The sequence below is a fragment of the Suncus etruscus genome, chromosome 5 (genome assembly GCF_024139225.1).
Source record: "Suncus etruscus isolate mSunEtr1 chromosome 5, mSunEtr1.pri.cur, whole genome shotgun sequence".
Taxonomy (NCBI): Eukaryota; Metazoa; Chordata; class Mammalia; order Eulipotyphla; family Soricidae; genus Suncus; species Suncus etruscus.
The window spans coordinates 57,213,662-57,234,215 of record NC_064852.1 but is presented as its reverse complement, the minus strand read 5'-3'; the positions used below and the strand labels follow the sequence as shown (position 1 = coordinate 57,234,215).

General features: G+C 39.9%; 1 protein-coding gene across 1 annotated transcript in view; it reads right to left on the bottom strand.

Moving 5' to 3' along the window:
- Positions 1–1,256: 1,256 nt before the first annotated feature.
- LYPD1 (LY6/PLAUR domain containing 1) overlaps positions 1,257–20,554 on the bottom strand; it is a 42,480-nt gene continuing 23,182 nt past the window's right edge. Inside the window, exon 3 of the mRNA XM_049773578.1 lies at positions 1,257–1,802. Coding sequence (XP_049629535.1) covers positions 1,567–1,802 — 236 coding nt within the window. The 3' untranslated portion in view covers positions 1,257–1,566. The remainder of the gene's footprint in view (positions 1,803–20,554) is intronic.

The following is a 20,554-nucleotide window of genomic DNA, read 5'->3' as shown; positions in this document are numbered from 1 at the left end:
GGTGTTCTATCGAAACGGAAAACATTATTTTTCCTTCCTGATGGCAAAAGAGACGATATATTGAAAAACATTTGAAAAGGAACATAAGTGCTGCTACAATTAAGAGGTGTGCATATCTAGTCCAAAGCATTCTCAGTGATGAGTCCTGATTGTTTCTCCCAAATTGAAAAATCAGTGTTATTAAAGATGCTTCATTATCAAGCAGACATCACTTTCATTTCACTTGAAAATATCATTAGGTGGGGAGGGGGAGGAGGACACAGTCTTCAAAATACAGAATCTGTTTCATCTCATATGGCTATACTGTATACCTCTATTTCTTTAAAAAACAAAACAAGATTTACAGACTTCATAAAATGCTTTCTGGATACACAATCAACAAGGAAAACATTAAAAAAATAATGGGTATCAACAGGTATAAATATACTGTCTAAAGCATTTCATGGTCTTTCAGAGTCAGTTCCTGTGGCCCGCAGATACAGCTGAATTCTTTTTACACGAGTGGCAAAGGCAGCTGTCAAGCACAAAATTTAGTGCCATTCCCTAGCCCATCATCTAGTCAAGGTTCTAAAGATGATAAGCATCTTGTGTTTGCTCACATTGTCTCTCTCCCTCCTTCTGTTCAGGGCTGATTGTTGTGACCTTGGCCGTCTGCTGGATGCCTAACCAGATTCGGAGGATCATGGCTGCAGCCAAGCCCAAGCATGACTGGACTATGTCCTACTTCAGGGCATACATGATCCTCCTGCCCTTCTCTGACACCTTCTTCTACCTCAGCTCGGTCATCAACCCACTCCTATACAATGTGTCCTCACAGCAGTTCCGCAGGGTGTTCATGCAGGTGCTACGCTGCCATCTGACGCTGCAGCATGCCAACCACGAGAAGCATCTGCGTGGCCTATCAACTTCCACCTCTTCCAGTGCCCGCTCAGTACGACGCCCACTCATCTTCCTGACTTCCAAGAACAATTCCTCTGCAAGGAGAACTAACAAGGTTGTCTTAAGCACTTTTCAGAGTGAGCCTCCAAAGCCCCGGCCACTGACTCCCGACTGTCAACCCCCACCATTGAAAACTGAGTCGTCTGAGCCCAACTTGGAGACAAAACCAGCCAATTCTGCTTCTGAGAATGGGTTTCAGGAGCATGAAGTGTGAGAGTTAACTGAGGCTTCCATCCTCCAACACCTCTATGGAAGCAGCGTTATAATGCTTCACACAGCAGAGACAAAACAAATGGCAAAACTCATTAGCAAAATAGTCATGGTAGGAGTAAGGGGCCTAGGCAAAGGTTCACTTCAGGGTCTTCTAAAAGCTGAGTCTGCCAGCTTGGCCTTACCTCTGGTCACAGAGAGTGGGGTTAACTTTAGCCTCATTTTGTAAGTAAACCCTGAAGATGCCCTTTGCCTGAACTCAGCTTACACAGTATTTCTGCACACACGGAGCTCTTTCAGTATTTGCAAAGGAACTAAAGGTGTGGGACCACAGACTCCTCAGAATCCCAAGAAATCTTGGACAATGGGGAGCCAGAAAAAGAAAAATGTGGGGGAGGGCTGCTATCCCCATCAGCTTCAGCAGTGCACTAAGAAGAGTGCTGATTTGAGGAGTAGGATCAGGAGCAGGTGTCCTGGTTGCAGGGCAGAGGCCGAACTACTTCTTTTCTTGGGTCGTGGCCCATTGCAAAGTGGAGTATTGCAGCAGCTGATGCACACTGAGTTCAGTTTCCCAGGGGAGCAGAAGGATTGGTACCCAGCAGAGGCGATGAGGCAGGCTGCTGATGATGCACATGACTTGCGGTACATGATTCCTGCAAGATAGAGCCAAAGGAGTTGGGTTAATCAGAACCAGCCGAAGGAAGCTCTACCTCCTCTGCTGCAACCCCATTACTTTAGGGGTCCAAGGAGGTGCTTCAGGTTATGTCACAGAGCCCCTCAAATACACATGCTACAAAGTAAAATGGTAACCATTATTTCTTTAACTTTTCACACTTTTGTTTTCAAAGCTATCTGAGATGCCAATGAATAAAAAGTCCTGTTAAACAGAAATTTTGTTTTTTTTAATTTTTATTTTTTTTATTAAATCAGACCAATTTTTATTGAATGCAATTTAGAAATGTGTGGAAAGAAATGAATGTTCAAGAAAGAACACAGGGGGCCAGAGGACGTTTGCCTTGCATACAGCCAACCTGGGTTCGATTGCTGGCATTCCGTCTTGTCCCCCAAGCCTTCTAGGGGAAATTTCTGAGGGCATAGCCAGGTGTAACCCCTGAGCACTGCTGGGTGTGCCTCTCCACCTTACTCCCAAGAAAAGGGGATAAAGCCTTTGTTCAGTTTTCAAAGTTATAGTTTCTCAGTGTGTATGGATGGGTTTTGGGATGAAGGCGCAATCTCTTATGCTACAAGCTCTTTATAAACAACCTTACAATGAATGCTCTAAACTACTTTTCAACCCTGGGATTTGCATAAGAATCAAATCCCTGTGTGTTAAAATACACCTTATTTTACCTAAAACAAAGATCATCCCTGGTTCCTTTGTATGTTTGTTTACAACTTAGATTTACCCCAAAACAGTGACTGTCTTATTTGTAAACCTGGATGGGACTGGCTCAGGATAGTCTGAGCTATCTACTGCTTCACCCAGGGATGGTCTCTGTACTCAATAAAAATGGCATTTCTGGCAGGCAGCTGGCTCTCCATATGAGGTAGAAGACTGCTAGATTACATGTTTCACTCTCAGTCTGGTTTGGATTATTTCATGCGCGACCCTAATTCAAACTCTTTCATCTGGGGTTGGAGGTACAGCACGTGGAGTGATTTTATACCAGTGGGAATAAATCATTGTAGAGATGACCTCCATGAGTATGTGCTCGGAACAGACTTTCTGTTAGATAATGTTGCCCCTGCTATATGCTTATTATACATACATCCATTCAGTGCCTAGCCATGTACTGAGGGAGTCTAAGAGACATATCTGAATTGTATTAAGACCATCAAATGTGGCTGTCTTTAGTCAAATTACTTGATTTAATGCTGGAAATTTAGCAAAATCAAAGAATGGCAAAATAGTATTTTTAATTTGGAGATACTTAGAGGGTTGCATGTAGTGCCAGGAAGTTGAGTCCAGGTTAGCTATATGCAAGTCAAAAGCCTTACCCACTGTACAGTCTCTTTAGTAGCAGTAAAGCTTATTTAAGTGCTTTTCCCAAGCCCGGTACAATTCTGATGGTCATAGTGTAAGCAATAATTTTCCACTTAAAAAAGACTCGCCTAGTAACTCCCATTTTCACAGATGAAGAGTGTTGGAAAAAGCTGTCTAGGAACATGTTCTAAGTCACAGTGACAGAAAATGAAATTTAAAAATTTAAAACTAGCTTCCTAGAGCCTTACTGTCAAATCTATATCACCATATTGCAAAAACTGTTAGCCAGTTAACCATGAAAATGTATGTTGGGTAGATGAAGGTTTTATGCTTGAGAATAGCTTTTGGAGTGTGTAATCCTTTGGTATCAGTGTTTTACTTTTGGAAAAATACATCAAACTAGAAGTGAATCTGGATGTAAGTGAATGGGTGAATGAATATGAAATGAATATGTAAATTAATACAAAGAATACAATACATCCTACTAAGGGCACCAAATTCCCTGTAGCAGGTGTTTGCAGGTGTTATTTGCAGGTATTGTTTGGGTCCTCTAAACACCATGCCCCCACCACCCTTTGGGGATTGCTACCTAGAGAGCTGGAAAAATAGTAAATGGAGCTAAAACTTCCAAGTGAGAAGTAAAGAAATAGTTGAGTTAATTAAACTGTGTAATTGTATGGCTATAGTTCTACAAAGGCTTGTTTAGAAGATTGATTTTTCTAACAGAAAGTCCTGGAAGGGAGTTGCTCAGGGAAAATGCTGCCTGTGGACAAAGAATAGGGCCGAGAGGTGAAGAAGAGGTGCTATTAGATTTCTAAGGACCATGCTACATGACATTTCCAGAATAGATTTACCATAATTTCCACATTGTCTGTTGCTAATTTATAGGAACTTAAGTTTGACTTCCTAAGTTTGTATTCTTGTTTTGCTTTTCATTTTTGAGTTACAGCCAGTGATGCTCAGGGAAAGAGTTTCTGGCCAACAACCTACCACAAATCAAAAAAGTGAATTTTTGCTACAACAAAATAGCATCTGTGCCACTGTCTTTCAAGGAAGCTGACAGTGATGGTTCTCTGTTAATTACTTGATACTAATCAGAGGAAGGAAGCTCAACTTGAACTTGTTGACTCTAGTGTTTGCTTACTTCCAGCTGTGTTGCTACAAGCATCAACTCCAAATTTTCTGCTTTTGCATAGTAAAACAAGTGCCAATGAGCTGGAAACATGTTTTTTCACATCACCAGTGCTGCCATTCAGAGATTCAACCACAAAGAGTCAGGTTAAGGAGACCATGACTTTGTAGCTCTACCTGGTGTGTGCCTAAGCCCAAAATGCCAACGGAAAACAAGGTTTTGGAGTCACAAATCCAAGCTGTTAGACAAAATGCAATGACTGAAGGCTGTGGGACTGGAGATGTATAATGAAGAATACTAAATGTGATGACTATAATATACAGATGACAAGCTGAGGTCCTGGCTGATGGAGGTAGATGACTATCTTCTTATACTTTCATTGCCATCAGTAATGAAATGCCTAAGTAGAGACTTAGTGAATGATTTTACATAATGTGGTTCCTAACATTTCCCAAATCTAGCCTGTAAATTTAGAACAAGTCACCCTCCCTCTTCCAAGAAATTTCTTGATGTGAAGACTAGGCTAAAGATGAGGAAGTCATTTGAGAGCAAGAAACATCTGAGCCATTCATTAGGGGTCTGATAAAGATTCTAGTTAACCATCCTCACAGCCTGAAAGAACCAGCAGGGAGGGTAAAATTCCCACCTGGGCTCTGTCTAAGAATATTCACTGCAGTGGGCCCTAGCTAATGAAGGCCTCTTGGGGAATTTCCTTTTTCTAGAGCTTTCTTCCTTTCCCAATCCCTATCAATAAAAGGACATGTCTTTGTAAAGAAAGAGGAGGTAGGAGATTCAAAAGAATTTTGAAGTGCACATATGCTCTCTGGGCACATGTATTTCCTGGGTACATGGTACCCAAACATATGTTGCTGCATCTCCCCTCTTGAGATGTGGACTTTCCTACTTGAACCTCTGGGACATGTATGTACCTGGGCTCGCTCCACCTTTTAAGAAGCCTGAATTCTCTGCTGACAGTGTTATTCTCTCTCTTTTTTTTTTTTTTTATACTTTCCCTCCCATTCTTCAGAATTTCCAAATAAAACCTGTTTTAACTTAAGAAACTAAACAAAACACATGATGGCGACTTGAGGGTCAGAGACAAAGCAGGAAGGGTGCTCGCCTTGCATATGGCCAACTCAGGTTCTATCCCTGGCATCCCATAAGGTCCTCTGAATATTCTCAGGAAAATTTCCAAGTTTAGAGATAGGATTAACCCCACCCCCCCAGCATCCTCTGGTGCAGCCCAAAAACTAAAAAATGACTTTGAGAAAACAAAGACATTTTATTCTTCCCTTTTCTTGAAATCAAAGTGGGAGAGCTGTGCAGATAAAAAGTGCTGATACATGTGAAGTGAGGGTGAGGTGAGGGTAGAGGAAGGGGCTAGAAGGCTTGGACAGGAAAAAAAAAATCATTGTAATCAAAAGAAGTAAAAATATCTTCAGTTGTGGATGAAGAAAGAAAATACTTCCAGTTCACTCTTGGGACAGGGGAGGAGGTTCAAGGCAAATAAAATATCTGGGAAGTGTAGAATAGAAATAAAAATATATAAAGTAAAGGTCCACATGTTGGGGGAGTTCTCCCACAGCATGGTGCCTCTAACACTTTTTTTTTTTTGGGGGGGGGGCCACACCCGGTGTTGCTCAGGGGTTACTCCTGGCTGTCTGCTCAGAAATAGCTCCTGGCAGGCACGGGGGACCATATGGGACACCGGGATTCAAACCAACCTCCTTTGGTCCTGGATCGGCTGCTTGCAAGGCAAACACCGCTGTGCTATCTCTCCAGGCCCGCCTCTAACACTTTTGACTGATGAGTCTGAAGGTGCAGGGTAACAGTGGAGAAATAATTCAAAAGCAGTCATTTAAAGTTTCATCATCAGAGTCAGCTTGCTTTTATTCCATGGTCCTGTCGCCATATGCTTTTCCTCACATATGCTTTCTCTGCTAAGCTTTTTGCTGGCCCCTCTCTCTGCCTTTTTTCTGCTTCTCTTCTCACCTCTCCCAGCCAGACATTTTTATTCTTTATTTAAAACAGCCTGCACCATTCCAGGTGTGGGCGGATCTGATCATCCAGGTGAGATTAACATCTCAAAAGGAAGTTTAGATAAAAGGGCATTAGGGGAAGGGTTACAGGGACGTTCTAAGAATTGTCCTGAAAGGAATGTGAGAGCGAACACCTCACAGGCAGCAAAGAAGCTTAAAAGAAATGTTCCTATATTTAGGCAAGAGCCGCAAAAGAATGTCAGTCATTGAACTGCATAGCTCTTGAGGTGGCTAAAGGGAAGAAAGTCACAGGAGAAAAGGTGACATAGCACAGTAGACACAGATACATGTGGGATGAATTCAGGTGAGAGAAAGTGGATGCCACATGGGAGTGGGCCAGATGGGATTAGAATTCATCACTTACATTCATTACTTACATGCTAAACAGGCTAAGTTGCAAGGGGCACCAAGATTTAAATGTTGGGAAAAATGTTATAAATGTACCAAAATATTTGGGGGCCTGGACCCCATTTAAGAGTAGGACAGGTTATTCTATGATACAATACCCAGAAGTCAATGAAGATTAAACATTGATAAAATTAAAAATTTTGAAAAAAATGTAAAAGTTCTTAATAAAAATGACATGTAAAACGGCTAGTGCAATTATTGGGGAAATAACTAAATCACAAACATTATGCCTCTTAAATATTGAAAAGGGTCTTAAAAGTCAGTAATGAATAAATAATAACCCATATGAATGCTAGAGAAACAAATGGTTTAACAGAAACAAAAATAAAAAGGGCTTTGAAACACATTATATGATACTCAAAGAAAATACAAATTAATGTTATACCGAGATACTGTATTTATTATACCTGGACAATTTCTCAAGACTCTATTAATCTTGGGAAATAATTTCCTTTCCCACAATGTTAATTAAAGTATCAAATCAGGAAAACAATATAGCAATAGTTATCAGGATTATAAATTCTGAATAACAAATTCAGAAATTATAAATTTGGCCAGAAATTCTGTTTTTATAAATTTATCCTGCACATAATTTTCACACATGGTAAAAGTCACTATTGTTATTCATTACTGGAAACATTTATAATAGCAAACAATGAATAATCATAGCTGGGGAATAAACCCCAGGAAATGGAAAAACACACTAAGGTTCATCATCCACACAATGGAATAACTTTCAAGATACTTTTTCTGAGGTGTGTTTTGAGAACAATCTTTTTTCTTCCTTAAAAAAAAACATTTTAATCAATGGAATCCATGCTTACTTATTATATTTCAGAAAGCTTTAAGAGCTTTAAAAGCAACAACTCAATTTTTGTAGTAACTCTAGCAATTATCCTTATTTTCCAGATTGGTCAATTGACATCAAGATTAAATAAGTATCTTAGAAGTCATGTAGCCAATGATATGCTAGAGCTAGCTTTTGATCCATGGAAGTCTAATCTAGCTTTAGAACCCAAGGTCTTCATCACTCAAATTCGTTGTCTACAATATTGTATTGACCAAAAATGGAAGAAATCCATGTACATTATTTTGTTCTGTTTTGGGTTCCGCCTAGAAGTTCTCTAGGTCTCCTTTTAGTGCTCAGGGCCTTCTTTTGGCTCTGTGCTTGAATGCTAATCCTGTGGTGCTTGTAAAATCATGCAGCAATGGGGAATCTAACCTAGTCTTTCTATATGTGAAGCATGCACTCAACCCTATAACATACATAATCTTGGTTGTCTCTGGGAAAGGGTACTAAGAGGTCATAGAGTAAAAAGTGGGGGAATAAAGTAGGCTGCACCATTTAAAATGCATTTTTTGGTTGCTTGCTTTTTATTGAGGGTCACTTCCAGCTGTGCTCAGGGCTTACTCCCACTTTTGGCTAAGCAATCACTCCTGGAAGAACTTGAGGAAATCATATTTAATCTCAGGGATCAAATCCATAATTATCACATGCAAATCTTGCATATTACCCCACTCTACTATTTTTCTGACCCTTAAAATACACTTTTCAGTCTAAATATAAGCATTGTTCTCAAAAACCTATTTCATCCAAGGATGTTTTACAGAATGGCTGTTTCCTTCCCCTCTTATCCACCAGAAACTCCTGAGAATAATCATATCCCCTCAGTTAGATAGCCACTAAGAGTCACCCCACAGTCACAGGGCAGGAGTATAGTTCTTGTTTGTTTTTCTTTTAACACAAGCTCTGTGAGTCCAGGCCTGAGTGAGGAGAAACTATATATAAAACTAAGGGTCTGTGGGGAAAGTCTAAGAGCATTATGGTAAAATGCAGTTAATTCCAATGCACAAAACCTACTTCTGGGCATGTACCCTTCAAAATGAAACACACTTTTGTAGAAGAAAAAAAGGCCTATTTGTTCTATGGCATGTTAAGTAAGTTCAGTGTGCAGAGCCTTATATTGATTGTTGAGTTTATGAATGCTCAGTAAGTAGGGAAAAAAGTTCCATTATGTTATATAAATAATATTAAGAGGAAAATGACAGTGATGCTATGTGTTATCCTCTTTGTGTACTGGTATGAGTCCATATATATGCACACAGATAATTATATAAACTGATAGCACTCATTAAGACTAGTGAGGCCCACAATCTGTGAGCAGTGGTATTACCTTTACAAACAGGCAGCAGTCAAGAAGTGCCACTTTCGGGCCCGGAGAGATAGCACAGAGGTGTTTGCCTTGCAAGCAGCCGATCCAGGACCAAAGGTGGTTGGTTCGAATCCCGGTGTCCCATATGGTCCCCCGTGCCTGCCAGGAGCTATTTCTGAGCAGACAGCCAGGAGTAACCCCTGAGCGCAGCCGGGTGTGACCCAAAAAACCAAAAAAAAAAAAAAAAAAAAGAAGTGCCACTTTCTATCTGTAATAGGTTATTTTTTTTTTCATTTTATTTTGATTTTTGGGTAATACCCAGTAGCGCTCAGGTGCCACTCCTGGCTCTACGCTCAGGAATCACTCCTGGCAGGCTCGGGGTACCATATGAGATGCCAGGATTCAAACCACCATCATTCTGCATGGAAGGCAAATGCCCTACCTCCATGCTATCTCTCCAGGTTATTTTATAGTGGTAACACATTCATGGATTTCATCCTGATTGCAAATTGATCTGGTTAAAAAAAACAAACTAGGTTGGAGAGATAGGTTAGTAATCAGGGACTTGCTTATCACATTACTGACAAAGTTCAAACATCATTTATGGTCCCCTGAGCACTGTCAGAAGTGATCTCTGAGCACAGCGCCAGGAATAATTCCTAGGTATGCAGGGTGTAGCCATAAAACAAAAAGCACAAATGAAGTGAGATGCTTTACTGATCTGAGATTTGGGACACACTGCATGGCAGTTTTACAGATGGTCAGAGGGCCATCTCAGCCAGACTCCTGCTTCACAACAACAGGGTGTGCTTAGAACTTCAGTTAGGCTCAGCCAGAAGATACCATGGTGGTTTTTGCATGATTTAGCAGCAACATGGGAAGGAAGTGGTTTGGCCATAGTAAGTAGAGTGTTTTTCCTGCACCTTTAGGGGCATTCCAAGTCTGTAAGACTTGTTCTAACAAGGCAATATCTAAAGGACACAACTTTTTTTTAATACATTTTTATTTTAAACATAGTGGCTTACATATAGTTGACAATAATATTTTAGGAACATATTAACATAAAATCAGGGGAATTTCCATCACGGATTGTCTTCACTCCACCTCCATTCCCATCCTGCCTCCCATAACCTCCTCCCTCACCCCCGGAGCTGCTAGCATGAGTGATCCTCTCTGTCCCTAGCTTACTACTTAGTGATCTTACACCTGTTTGGTCTTGGTACTTCCCTTATTTCCCCCTCTAATTGGGAGGAGGGACTAGATAGTTTAAGTTATGTGGTTTTGTTTGAAGAAAGGAAAAGTAATAAACGGGTAAAAACCAAAAATGTCGAAAATGGGCGGAGTCCTTCAAGAGGCTCTCCTCCTGGTTTGAAAGACAAAGGGGAAAAAGAAGGTGAAACACTACAACAGTACAAAAAAGAAGTGTCAAATAAAATATCCAGTGAACACTCCAACAATAAAGGTAAGCACCACATAAAAGTCATGGTCTTGAGATGAAAAACATGGCAGAGCGCATAAAGGAAGAAAAGAAAAGAAGAAAAAAAAAACAAAATGGAGACAACTGCTTCAATATCCACACCAAAACAAAGAAATTGACAAAAACTAGATAAATAAATATATAAAAATTATAATAAAATAAAAAATGTTTTGTGCTTTTTGCTTTTATTTTCCCTTCTGCACAGGCACAGTAAATTTTGGGGTCATTCGAAAAGGAATTCCCTTGGCCTAAGAGATACAGGGCTTGAGGCCAGGAAGGTGGTACTAGAGGTAAGGTGTCTGCCTTGCAAGAGCTAGCATAGGACAGACCGCGGTTCGATCCCCTGGAGTCCCATATGGTCCCCCCAAGCCAGGGGCGATTTCTGAGCGCATAGCCAGGAGTAGCCCCTGAGCATCAAACGGGTGTGGCCCCCCCAAAAAAAAGAGAGATACAGGGCTTCTCTACCCTTAAAGTATATTGTTATGGGATTAACTATAGACTCTAAAGGACACAATTTTTAGAGACTTTTCCAAATAGTAAGGAAATGTCACTTTCCTGCCCAATATTTCTCATATATCTTCTAGTACACTGTGTAGTTTACTACTATATTTTATTCATGCAGCCTCCAGCAAACCAGAGAAATACTTGTGGACTCAATGAATATTTACTGAATGAATGAGTAAATGAAAGAAGGCAGAAGATAAAAAGAAGAGTCAGTGCAGGGCATCCAGAAGTCCCATGGTAAAGGGAACTTTTCACAACTTGTGACGAAATCATTTTTTTAAGGATGGATGGGTTTAGATAAAAGGTTATAGCCTGGATGATGCAGGCAGGGATGTGAGAAGCTTTGCCTTGTAAACAGCAATGCAGACTAGAGTTAGCAGGTGTGGCAAGCTGCTAAAAGGCTGTCCATCAAATGTGGCTGAGCTAATCCCATGCTGGATCAGCTTAGTGCTCCCTTTTGCCTGAGCACAGAAATGCATTCTACTAATGCTAAAACATGTCTCACTGCTCTAATCTGCAGAACAGAAGTGTGCTTGTGGATCACAACACTCACTATCATCAAATTAATCAATAAATCCAGTTTTTAAAACTTTAATCCTCTTTGAGCCTTTGGAGAGGTAAAGGTCTCCTACAGGCACCTGGACTTAGATAGTGGCCATGTTACTTTAAAAATACTGCAGTGTTCTCCCTAAGGAAGACATTTTTATTTAATCGTTCTAATTTTGGATGCAAATTATGGGCATGCCAAGGAATAGAGCAAAGAGTAAAATAAAAGCCTGAAGTTGCTTAAGAATTCACTCTACTATAGCAATCATACCTGTTCCCTAGGCTCAAGAAACTAGAAGTGGCATGAAAAGTAGGCTTCTATCAGTTAAACTTAAAAATACAGAACAGAGAAATACAGAGAAAGGGTTTGATTTTCTGTATCCTACATAAAACATTGTCTACTTGAGTTGAAATGCATGCAAATAAATGGCCTATAAAGGCATTTATCTGTAACACTGTATTTTTTCCTGTTTTACAAATACTATCAATGAGCTTTCCACATGCAGGGGTTTCCTGATTGCCACATCTGTCACCCCATCGATCACCAGGGTTGATTTGACTAGCTAAATAGGTGTCCCCCTTCCTCCCTCACTGCTCCAGGTGCATCTGTCCCAAAGTTGCAAAACTGTTGAAGTGGTTGGCCTTTGAGAATAGAGATTGGTCTTTCTTTGGTCAAAGATATAAGGTTGGTTGAGGATATAGAGGTGGCTGCGCTCCCCTGCTCCAAAAAAGCTTCCAAATGAGAAACATCTGGCACAAAGATGCCACCTCCATTATTGTTAGTATCTGCCTGAGCTTACTTTTAATTTTAATTCATGTTATTAATATACAGTGCTGCATTTTTGCTCACATTGAAAGAGGAAGCCCCAATTCTTATCAACAGTTCCATCAGTCCCCATTGACCCAATATACATTTTATTTCCAAGCATTAATCCTATTAATCCTATACACATTTCATGCAGTTTCTTCTCAGGAGCATAGACAAAAAATTCTTCCTCACCAAAGAAGATAAGATAATGGACAATGACTAAGGCAAATGGCCAAATCCAAATCACTCAAGATTAGAAGGACCACTCTGTAGAAATGGTTTCCTACAGAGAAACCATTGCATTCTTTGTAAAAAAAAAAAAAATATGCGGGGCTGGCGTGGTGGCGCTAGAGGTAAGGTGCCTGCTTTGCCTGCGCTAGCCTAGGACGGACCTGGGTTCGATCCCCCGGTGTCCCATATGGTCCCCCAAGCCAGGCGCGATTTCTGAGCTCATAGCCAGGAGTAACCCCTGAGCGTCACCGGGTGTGGCCCAAAAACCAAAAAAAAAAAAAAAAAAAATGCAAAGAGCCTATACTAAAGGCTGAGTTTTCCTATAAAACCCCTATAAAATGAGTCACATTAACTTAGTACACATTAAGTTTCTCTCTACATAGGGCGCTCCTTTCCTTCTCCTTTAGTCTCACTAAACCTTTCTATATTTTAACTCTGATCATCATTACTACTCAATATTATCATCCTTGAAAATATTGAAGAACATAAGAATCATGGACAACCACAGAGATCTGACATCACTGCTCCTTAATCAACATGCTAGGCATGGTGAGAGAAGAGTTATACCCATAACAAATTATTTGTTTAGAGTCAAGCTCATCATAACCTTTTCAAATTTTTTTTTACATACTTTATCTCTTTTCTCCTGAGTTATATGCAGTTATATGGAATTCAATGCCAGATTTAACTTGCTTTTAGGTGAAGAAAGAGGTTGGAAGGAAGGAAAAAAAGAGGAAAGAAAATTAAAAAGAGAAAAGAAAGGAAAAACACTAAAAAAGAAGGAAAGAGAGAGGAAGAGAAGGAAGAAGGCAAGCAAGAAACAGAAAGGAGGGAAAGAAAAGGAGAGGAGTGGGAGAAGTTACTGTGGATGCTAGATGGCTCTTGTCTTCTCCTTTGAAGCACATACTCCATCAGAGGTTGCCTGACTTTGTAGGTCTGAATTATTGATTATGTGGAGAGAAGAAAGATTTCAATTTCTCTTTAAGTCAAGGCCTTGTTTTTTTTTCACTTGTTCCCAGCACAACTGGGCCACCACAGATTGGCAGACTCTGAGTCACCTACAACACTGCTGACTGTCAGCCCAGCCCAGCATTCTTGTCTTTAGAATTCCATGTTACCTACACATTAATGAGGTTCCTTGCCTGCCAGATTTGGCTCAGGAGCCCATAGCTGGTGATTTTTTTGATTAATTTGAGGGTCCACAATACTTCCACCCTGTTGCTGGGGTTGGGTGGGGACATGCAAGGCCAGAGATCAAAGCTAGTGAAAGTTCCAGCGTACAGAGTCTGTACTCCAGCCCTTTAAGCAGTCTCCAGAGCCCTCACACACAAATTCTTCAAAGTACTGAATTGCTGGGGTGGTATCATCCCTTTGATCCAAGTCTCCTTCATCGATCCTTTTACTGATTAACCTGTTAAAAGGCTGGGCACAGGTACATTTACCCCCACCCTCTACCACTCCACAATCACTTCCCTGCCTCCAGGCTCCAGTATAGTACTAGGTAGACATTTAGCAGACACTCAGACCTCCATGAACATAAGAATTACCAAGTCATTCCTTCAAAAACTAATTCCCAGAACCAACTCCAGAGAATTTTGACATTGTTACATTTTCCCAACAAATATTGTGGGAAGAGATTGAGCATCTAAAAATTCTAAAGACTCTAAAGCAGGGAGAGGGGACCATCTTTTTTCCTCTTGTTATATATATAATCACACACACACACACACACACACATACACATATATATCATGAATAAAATTTTATGTATAAACTTATATGATATATCATTTATAAATTTATATGTGTGTGTATGAATATTATGCTCACATCAATTTTTAGCCATACAATACAGACAGATGGACCACCACAGGCAGCTGATAAGAAGTATCTGTGACTGTTTAGTGATGTATCAGAATGCATCAGAGTCAGAGCTGATGACTTTGCAGACCTTATAGGCCTGGTATCAGATGTTAAGCACGTCTGCAACTAACTAAATGCACTTAAATTTTGTTTTTTTGGGGGAGGGTCACACCCAGCAGTGCTCAGGGGTTACTCCTGGCTCTACGCGCAGAAGTTGTCCCTGGCAGGATTAGGGGACCATATGGGATGCTGGGATTCGAACCACCAACCTTCTGCATGCAAGGCAAATGCCTTACATCATGCTATCTCTCCGGCCCCCACTTAAATTTCCTGAGGAGAAGTCTTTTCACTACTTGCAAAGACATCATTGGCTTCCATTCTGCTCTGCAGCAGGACTTCATGGAGGCCTGAATCATCCCTGACCACTCATCACCCTAGAGTGGGAAAAACAAGCCAGCACTTCTTCCCTGCTTTCAGTCCTCTTTTGTGGCCACATTTGTTTTTTCACTACTCAACTTTATGACTGATTTATACTATAAGCATCAGGAGGGAACAGGTTCTCTACCATCTACTGGCCCTCCAAAGCTGCCAATTATTAATGGTGGGAAATAATCACTGTCAATAATTTAGCTCAATAGTATGCAAAGAAGTACAGAAGTCTCCTTGAAGTGATACAGCAGTTGCTAGTTTTTTGGGCTATATGTTGGGCCACACCTGTGGGTGCTCATGGGTTACTCCTGGATCTGCACTCAGAAATCTCTCCTGGCATGCTTGGGAATCATGGGATACTGAGGATCAAACCTGGATCTGTCCCAGGTTAGTCATACGCAAGGTAAATAACCTACCATTGTGCTATCACTTAGACCCCTAAAATGCAGATTTTTGAAAAATCAAAAAGGGTCTCAGAGTTCCAGGGACAGTTAGAATTACTTACCTTTAAAGATCTTCACTAACTTTTGCAGAGTTTGTAGAATTTTATATTCCAGTTAAAATCTGGTATTTAATTGAACTATCTCAGTAGAGAGCATATTCTTCAAAGCAAATGAAAATCCTTCTAAGTGGCTGAGAACCCAGAGAAGAGACCATGACTATGTTCTAACAGGATTGTGGCTCTGGCTCTACTATTCTGATGCTTTCACAAAGAAGGCCTTAAAAAAACCAGCATAAATACTGATATTATTTTTTTTTCAGATCACTTTCAGTAGAATTTGTGACTTCTTAAACATCTTCTTAAAAATATCATGTTTGGGCTGTCTGCCAGGTAGGGGGAGGGGAGGTTGATCCAGGCAGACCTATGGAGTTCAGTCACTTCAACCCAAACCATCAAATGCAAAGAAATATGGGCAAACTAAGGAAGACACTAACAACTGGGGATATAGAGAAAAATCCGAGCAAGTTGCCAAATCCACCAAATTGCATGGGCCCAATAGATGAAGACCTAAAAGCAACATTGCAAGCCAGGGCAAAAGAAATCAGGGAATCACTAGCCAGCAAGCTCAAGTAGTACATAGATGAAAAAATCAACAAACTCAAAGAAGAACTTTTACAGAATATGAGAGAATCCATACAAATGGAATTAAAGGAAATAAAAAATGGTTTAGCAAGCCTAGTAGCAGAATTACACATTTGGAGTTGGAGAACCACATAGAAGAACTTGAAGAAAAACTACAAATCAAAAAATGACAAAGAAGCCACAAGGTAATAAAAGGTAAAGAACTGGAAGAAAAAGTTAGGTATTTAATGAACAAAGACAAAAGAAATAATCTATGAATTGTAGAAATACAGGAAGGGGAGGAAATAGGGAAAGGGGGAGAACAGTGGTTAGGGAAATAATAGCAGAAAACTTTCCCACCCTCTGGAAAGAGGCTTCGGTGCAAATCAAGAAGGTGAAAATAGTCCCTAATAAAATAGACCCTAAAAAAATATCATGTTTGTGGGACTAGAGCCAGAGAAAAATGGGTAGCGTTTCTTGCCTTGAATGAACCCTACTTGGGTCAGAATCCCATGATTCTCCAAGAACCACCAGACATGAAATCATGTTTGAAAAGCAAGGACTGTTTCTTTAGAACATATTATTTTCAAATAAGTGTATACTGCTATAGTAAAAAGAGCAGTTAAAGGGGGCAAGCCATCATATAAATATTAGAAAGTCTGAGGAGTTTCAGTTCCTTTTTTTTTCCTTTTTGACTTGGTTTTTGGACCACATCTGACAGTGCTTGGCAGTGCTCAGGGATTACTCCTGGCTTGCAAGACAGCACCCATACTGGTTATTATACTATCTGTACTATCTCTCTCCGGCCCATCTTTTATACCCAGTCAAAATGATCACTTAGACTAATTCTCCTGCATTCATAATTGCTGACTAGACCATAGTTGTGAGCTAATATTGATAGTTGCTAGCATAATATCTCATCATAAGTAAAGGAAATGTCAAAAGTTACCTGTAAAAAGTACTGTCAGCCAGAGAGATAGCATGGAGGTAAGGCATTTGCCTTGCATACAGAAGGATGGTGGTTTGACTCCTGACATCCCATATGATCCCCCAAGCCTGCCAAGAGCAATTTCTGAGCATAGAACCAGGAGTAACCCCTGAGCGCTGCCGGGTGTGACCCAAAAACCAAAACCAAAACAAACCTTGCTGTTTGTGGGCTAGAGAGATAGCATGGAGGCAAGGCATTTGTCTTGCATGCAGAAGGATGGTGGTTCAAATCCCGGCATCCCATATAGTCCCTGGAGCCTGCCAGGAGTGATTTCTGAGTGTAGAGCTAGGAGTAACTCCTGACTGCTGCTGGGTGTAACCCAAAAACCAAAAAAAAAAAAAGTACTGTCAAAGGTGAAGGTAAAGTATAAAGACAAAGTATAACTACTAGCCATATTAGGGTTTTCCATTAAGCCCTTCCAAATTCTGGATCTGGAAGTTTTGGTTCTCTCATTTTTGTCTTCTGTTTCCTCATCTATAAAATGGGATGAAGGAAACTGAAGTGGACCATGCAACAGACCTGGAGTTTTGGTTCTCTCATTTTTGTCTTCTGTTTCCTCATCTATGAAATGGGATGAAGGAAACTGAAGTGGACCATGCAACAGACCTGGAGTTTGCACTGGAGAGAACTGGCTAATTCACTGATCTTAAGTCTCCATTTATTCCTTGAGAAAGAGAAAAAATGGTAATGATTTAACAGAATCAAGAGTGTGAGGACTATGATGACAATGAAGGTGAAGTAGCTATGAATGTGTTAGACAAAGCTTGTGTCTATGAAGCACCAGCTTCCTTGACTTGAAATGTTGATCATTATTTTAAATGATAAAAGGAGGCAACTTCTGTGCAGAAATGATAGACAAATGAGACTGGGAGAGGGGAAAATTCCCAGGAGCCTGAAGTACCTTATCTTGAGGTACCAAAAATAATGCATTGTTTGAAAAGAATAGGACATGTTAACATGACACAGAAGTCAGCCTTTTATGTGACAGCTGGAGCAATGTGAGTAGCAAAATAAAACAGAACTCATTAAGTAAATAACCATGAGTTCATATTTACATTAATAATTAAATCGTGGTAGAACTCTTCCGTAAGGAAGAATTTCAAGTAATAAATGCAGAGAAATGTAAGAAATAAAAATTAAATTAGCATCACAGTAGCAATTGATAAAGGATGGAGCTGAAGAGATAGTACAGTGGATAAGGCTCTTGCATTGCAGGCAGCTGACCCATTTTGCTCCCAGACATCTGTGTGGTACCTCATGCCCCAAGTTAGTTATTCCTACACAAGTCAGAAATTAACACTGAGCAATGCTGAGTTTGGGCACTTAAAACAAATGAAAATATGGGGCAAGAGCAATAGAACAACGGTAGGGGATTTGCCTTGCATGCAGCTAACGTCAGAGGATCCTGGCATCCCATATGGTTCCCTGAGCCTGCCAGGAGCAACTTCTGAGTGCGTAGTCAGGAGTAAGCTCTGAGTGCTGGTGTGAATCAAAAACAAAAACAAACAAAAAATGGGAAACAATAAATTCAATAATAGGTGCTTAATAACTAGTGAATTTAAGAAACAATATCTTTTATAATTTCATTATAATTTGAAAGTGTCACTTTCGAATTTTTTTTATTTTCTAAAGGAAAACAAGTATATTCAAGTGGAGGAAAAACACTACGTTGGAAAAACATCAGTGAGTGGAAAAACACCATCTTAATAAGTGATTAAAGTTATCATCCACAGTCACATGACACTGATATCACTGTTCCCCATTACGACAATCTTCTGAAAAGTAACAGCACTTAGGACTTGGAACTAAATTGACCATGAGAAAACATCACACCAACCCAAACTGACAGTGTTCAGAAAACTGACTAGTGTTCTTCAAAAGTGTTAAGATCTTAAAAGCCAAGTAAAGAATGAGTGTCAGAAACCTGAGGAGAATCAGAATAAATGACAATAGAACGCAGTATCAGATCCTGGATAGAATTCTCGATGAGAAAAGGAAAGAACCAGAGAAACTCAATTATCAACATTGTTCAGACAGAGATGAGCAGGTGGTGGCAGAGGGAGAGGAAATGTGATTTCACTCTAACCCCTGTAGGGAAAGAGGATGGGCCCAATGGACCAACAGAAAGCAGAAGCTGATCATGTCTAAAGTCTCTCTTTTTTTTAATAATGTTTTTATGAGATACCATTACATGAGATACCATGAGATACCATTACAAAGTTGTTTAAGTTCCAGTCCTATAATGATTAAGTTCCAGTCTTATGTCTGACACTCATCCCTTCATCAATGCACATTTCCTAAGACCATTGTTCCCAGTTTTTATACCACACACACACTTTCTCTCCTTCCCTTCCCCCTGCATACCTCTACAGTAGAAATCTTTCCTCCCTCCCTCCTTTCCTTCCTCTCTCCATCCACCCACTCTCTGTCTTTCTTTTTATTTTTGATTTAGACACTGGTTTGCAATATCGTTACTGACAGTGTATTTTGTATATCACTTTTAACTCCTTTCAGCTCTCAGTTTTTGTACAGAGTGATCATTTCCACTATCAGTAACATAGTGGTCTCTTCTCTGCCTGAACTGCACTCACCTGCTCTTTGTGGCAAGCTTCTTATCATGGATTAATCCTTGTGGACCTTGCCTCTCTTGTCTATGGGTATTAATACCATATCATCTTTTTTATAATTTCACATATGAGTGCAAACCCTCTCTCTCTTACTCATTTCACTCAAAATAATACTCTCATACACATCCATGTATAAGCAAATGTAATGACTTTATTTTTTTCTAACAGCTGGATGGTATTCCATTTTATAGATGTACTAAACTTTCTTTATCTACACATCTATCCTCAGGCACTTAGGTTGCTCCCAGATTCTGGCTATTAAGAAGAATACTGCAATAAATATAGGAGTGCAGGTGCCTTTTCTGCATTGTGTTTTTGAGTTCATAGAGTAAATACCCAGGAGTGGTATTTCTGGGTCATATAGAAGCAAATTTCTAGTTTTGTTTGAAGAATGACCTACTGTTTTCCAAAAAGATTGGATACAGTCTATATTCCCACCAGTAGTGAACGAGAGTTTGTTTCTCTTTACATCCATGCCAGCACTGGTTGTTCTTATTCTTTTTGGTGTGGGCCAGTATTATTTGTGTAGAGATGATATCTAATTATTATTTTGATTTGCATCTCCCTGATAATTAATGGTGTGGAGTGTTTTCTTTAATGTGCCTTTTGGCCATCTTTATTTCTTCTTTTTTTAAATTTATTTTTTTATTTAACCAACTTTATTACCTACATGATTATGTTTGGGTTTCAGTCATGTAAAGAACACCACCCATCACCAGTGCAACATTCCCATCACCAATGTCCCAAATCTCCCTCCTCCCCACACAACCCCTGCCTGTACTTTAGACAGGCTTTCTATTTCCCTCGTACATTCTCATTATTAGGATAGTTCAAAACGTAGTTATTTCTCTAACTAAACTCATCCCTGTTTGTGGTGAGCTTCATGAGGTGAGCTGTAACTTCCAGCTCTTTTCTCTTTTGTGTCTGAAAATTATTATTGCAAGAATGTCTTTCATTTTTCTTAAAACCCATAGATGAGTGAGACCATTCTTTCTCTTTCTCTCTTTCTCTCTCTCTTTCTCTCTCTCTCTGACTTATTTCACTCAGCATAATAGATTCCATGTACATCCATGTATAGGAAAATTTCACGACTTGATCTCTCCTAACAGCTGCAAATATTCCATTGTGTATATGTACCACAGTTTCTTTAACC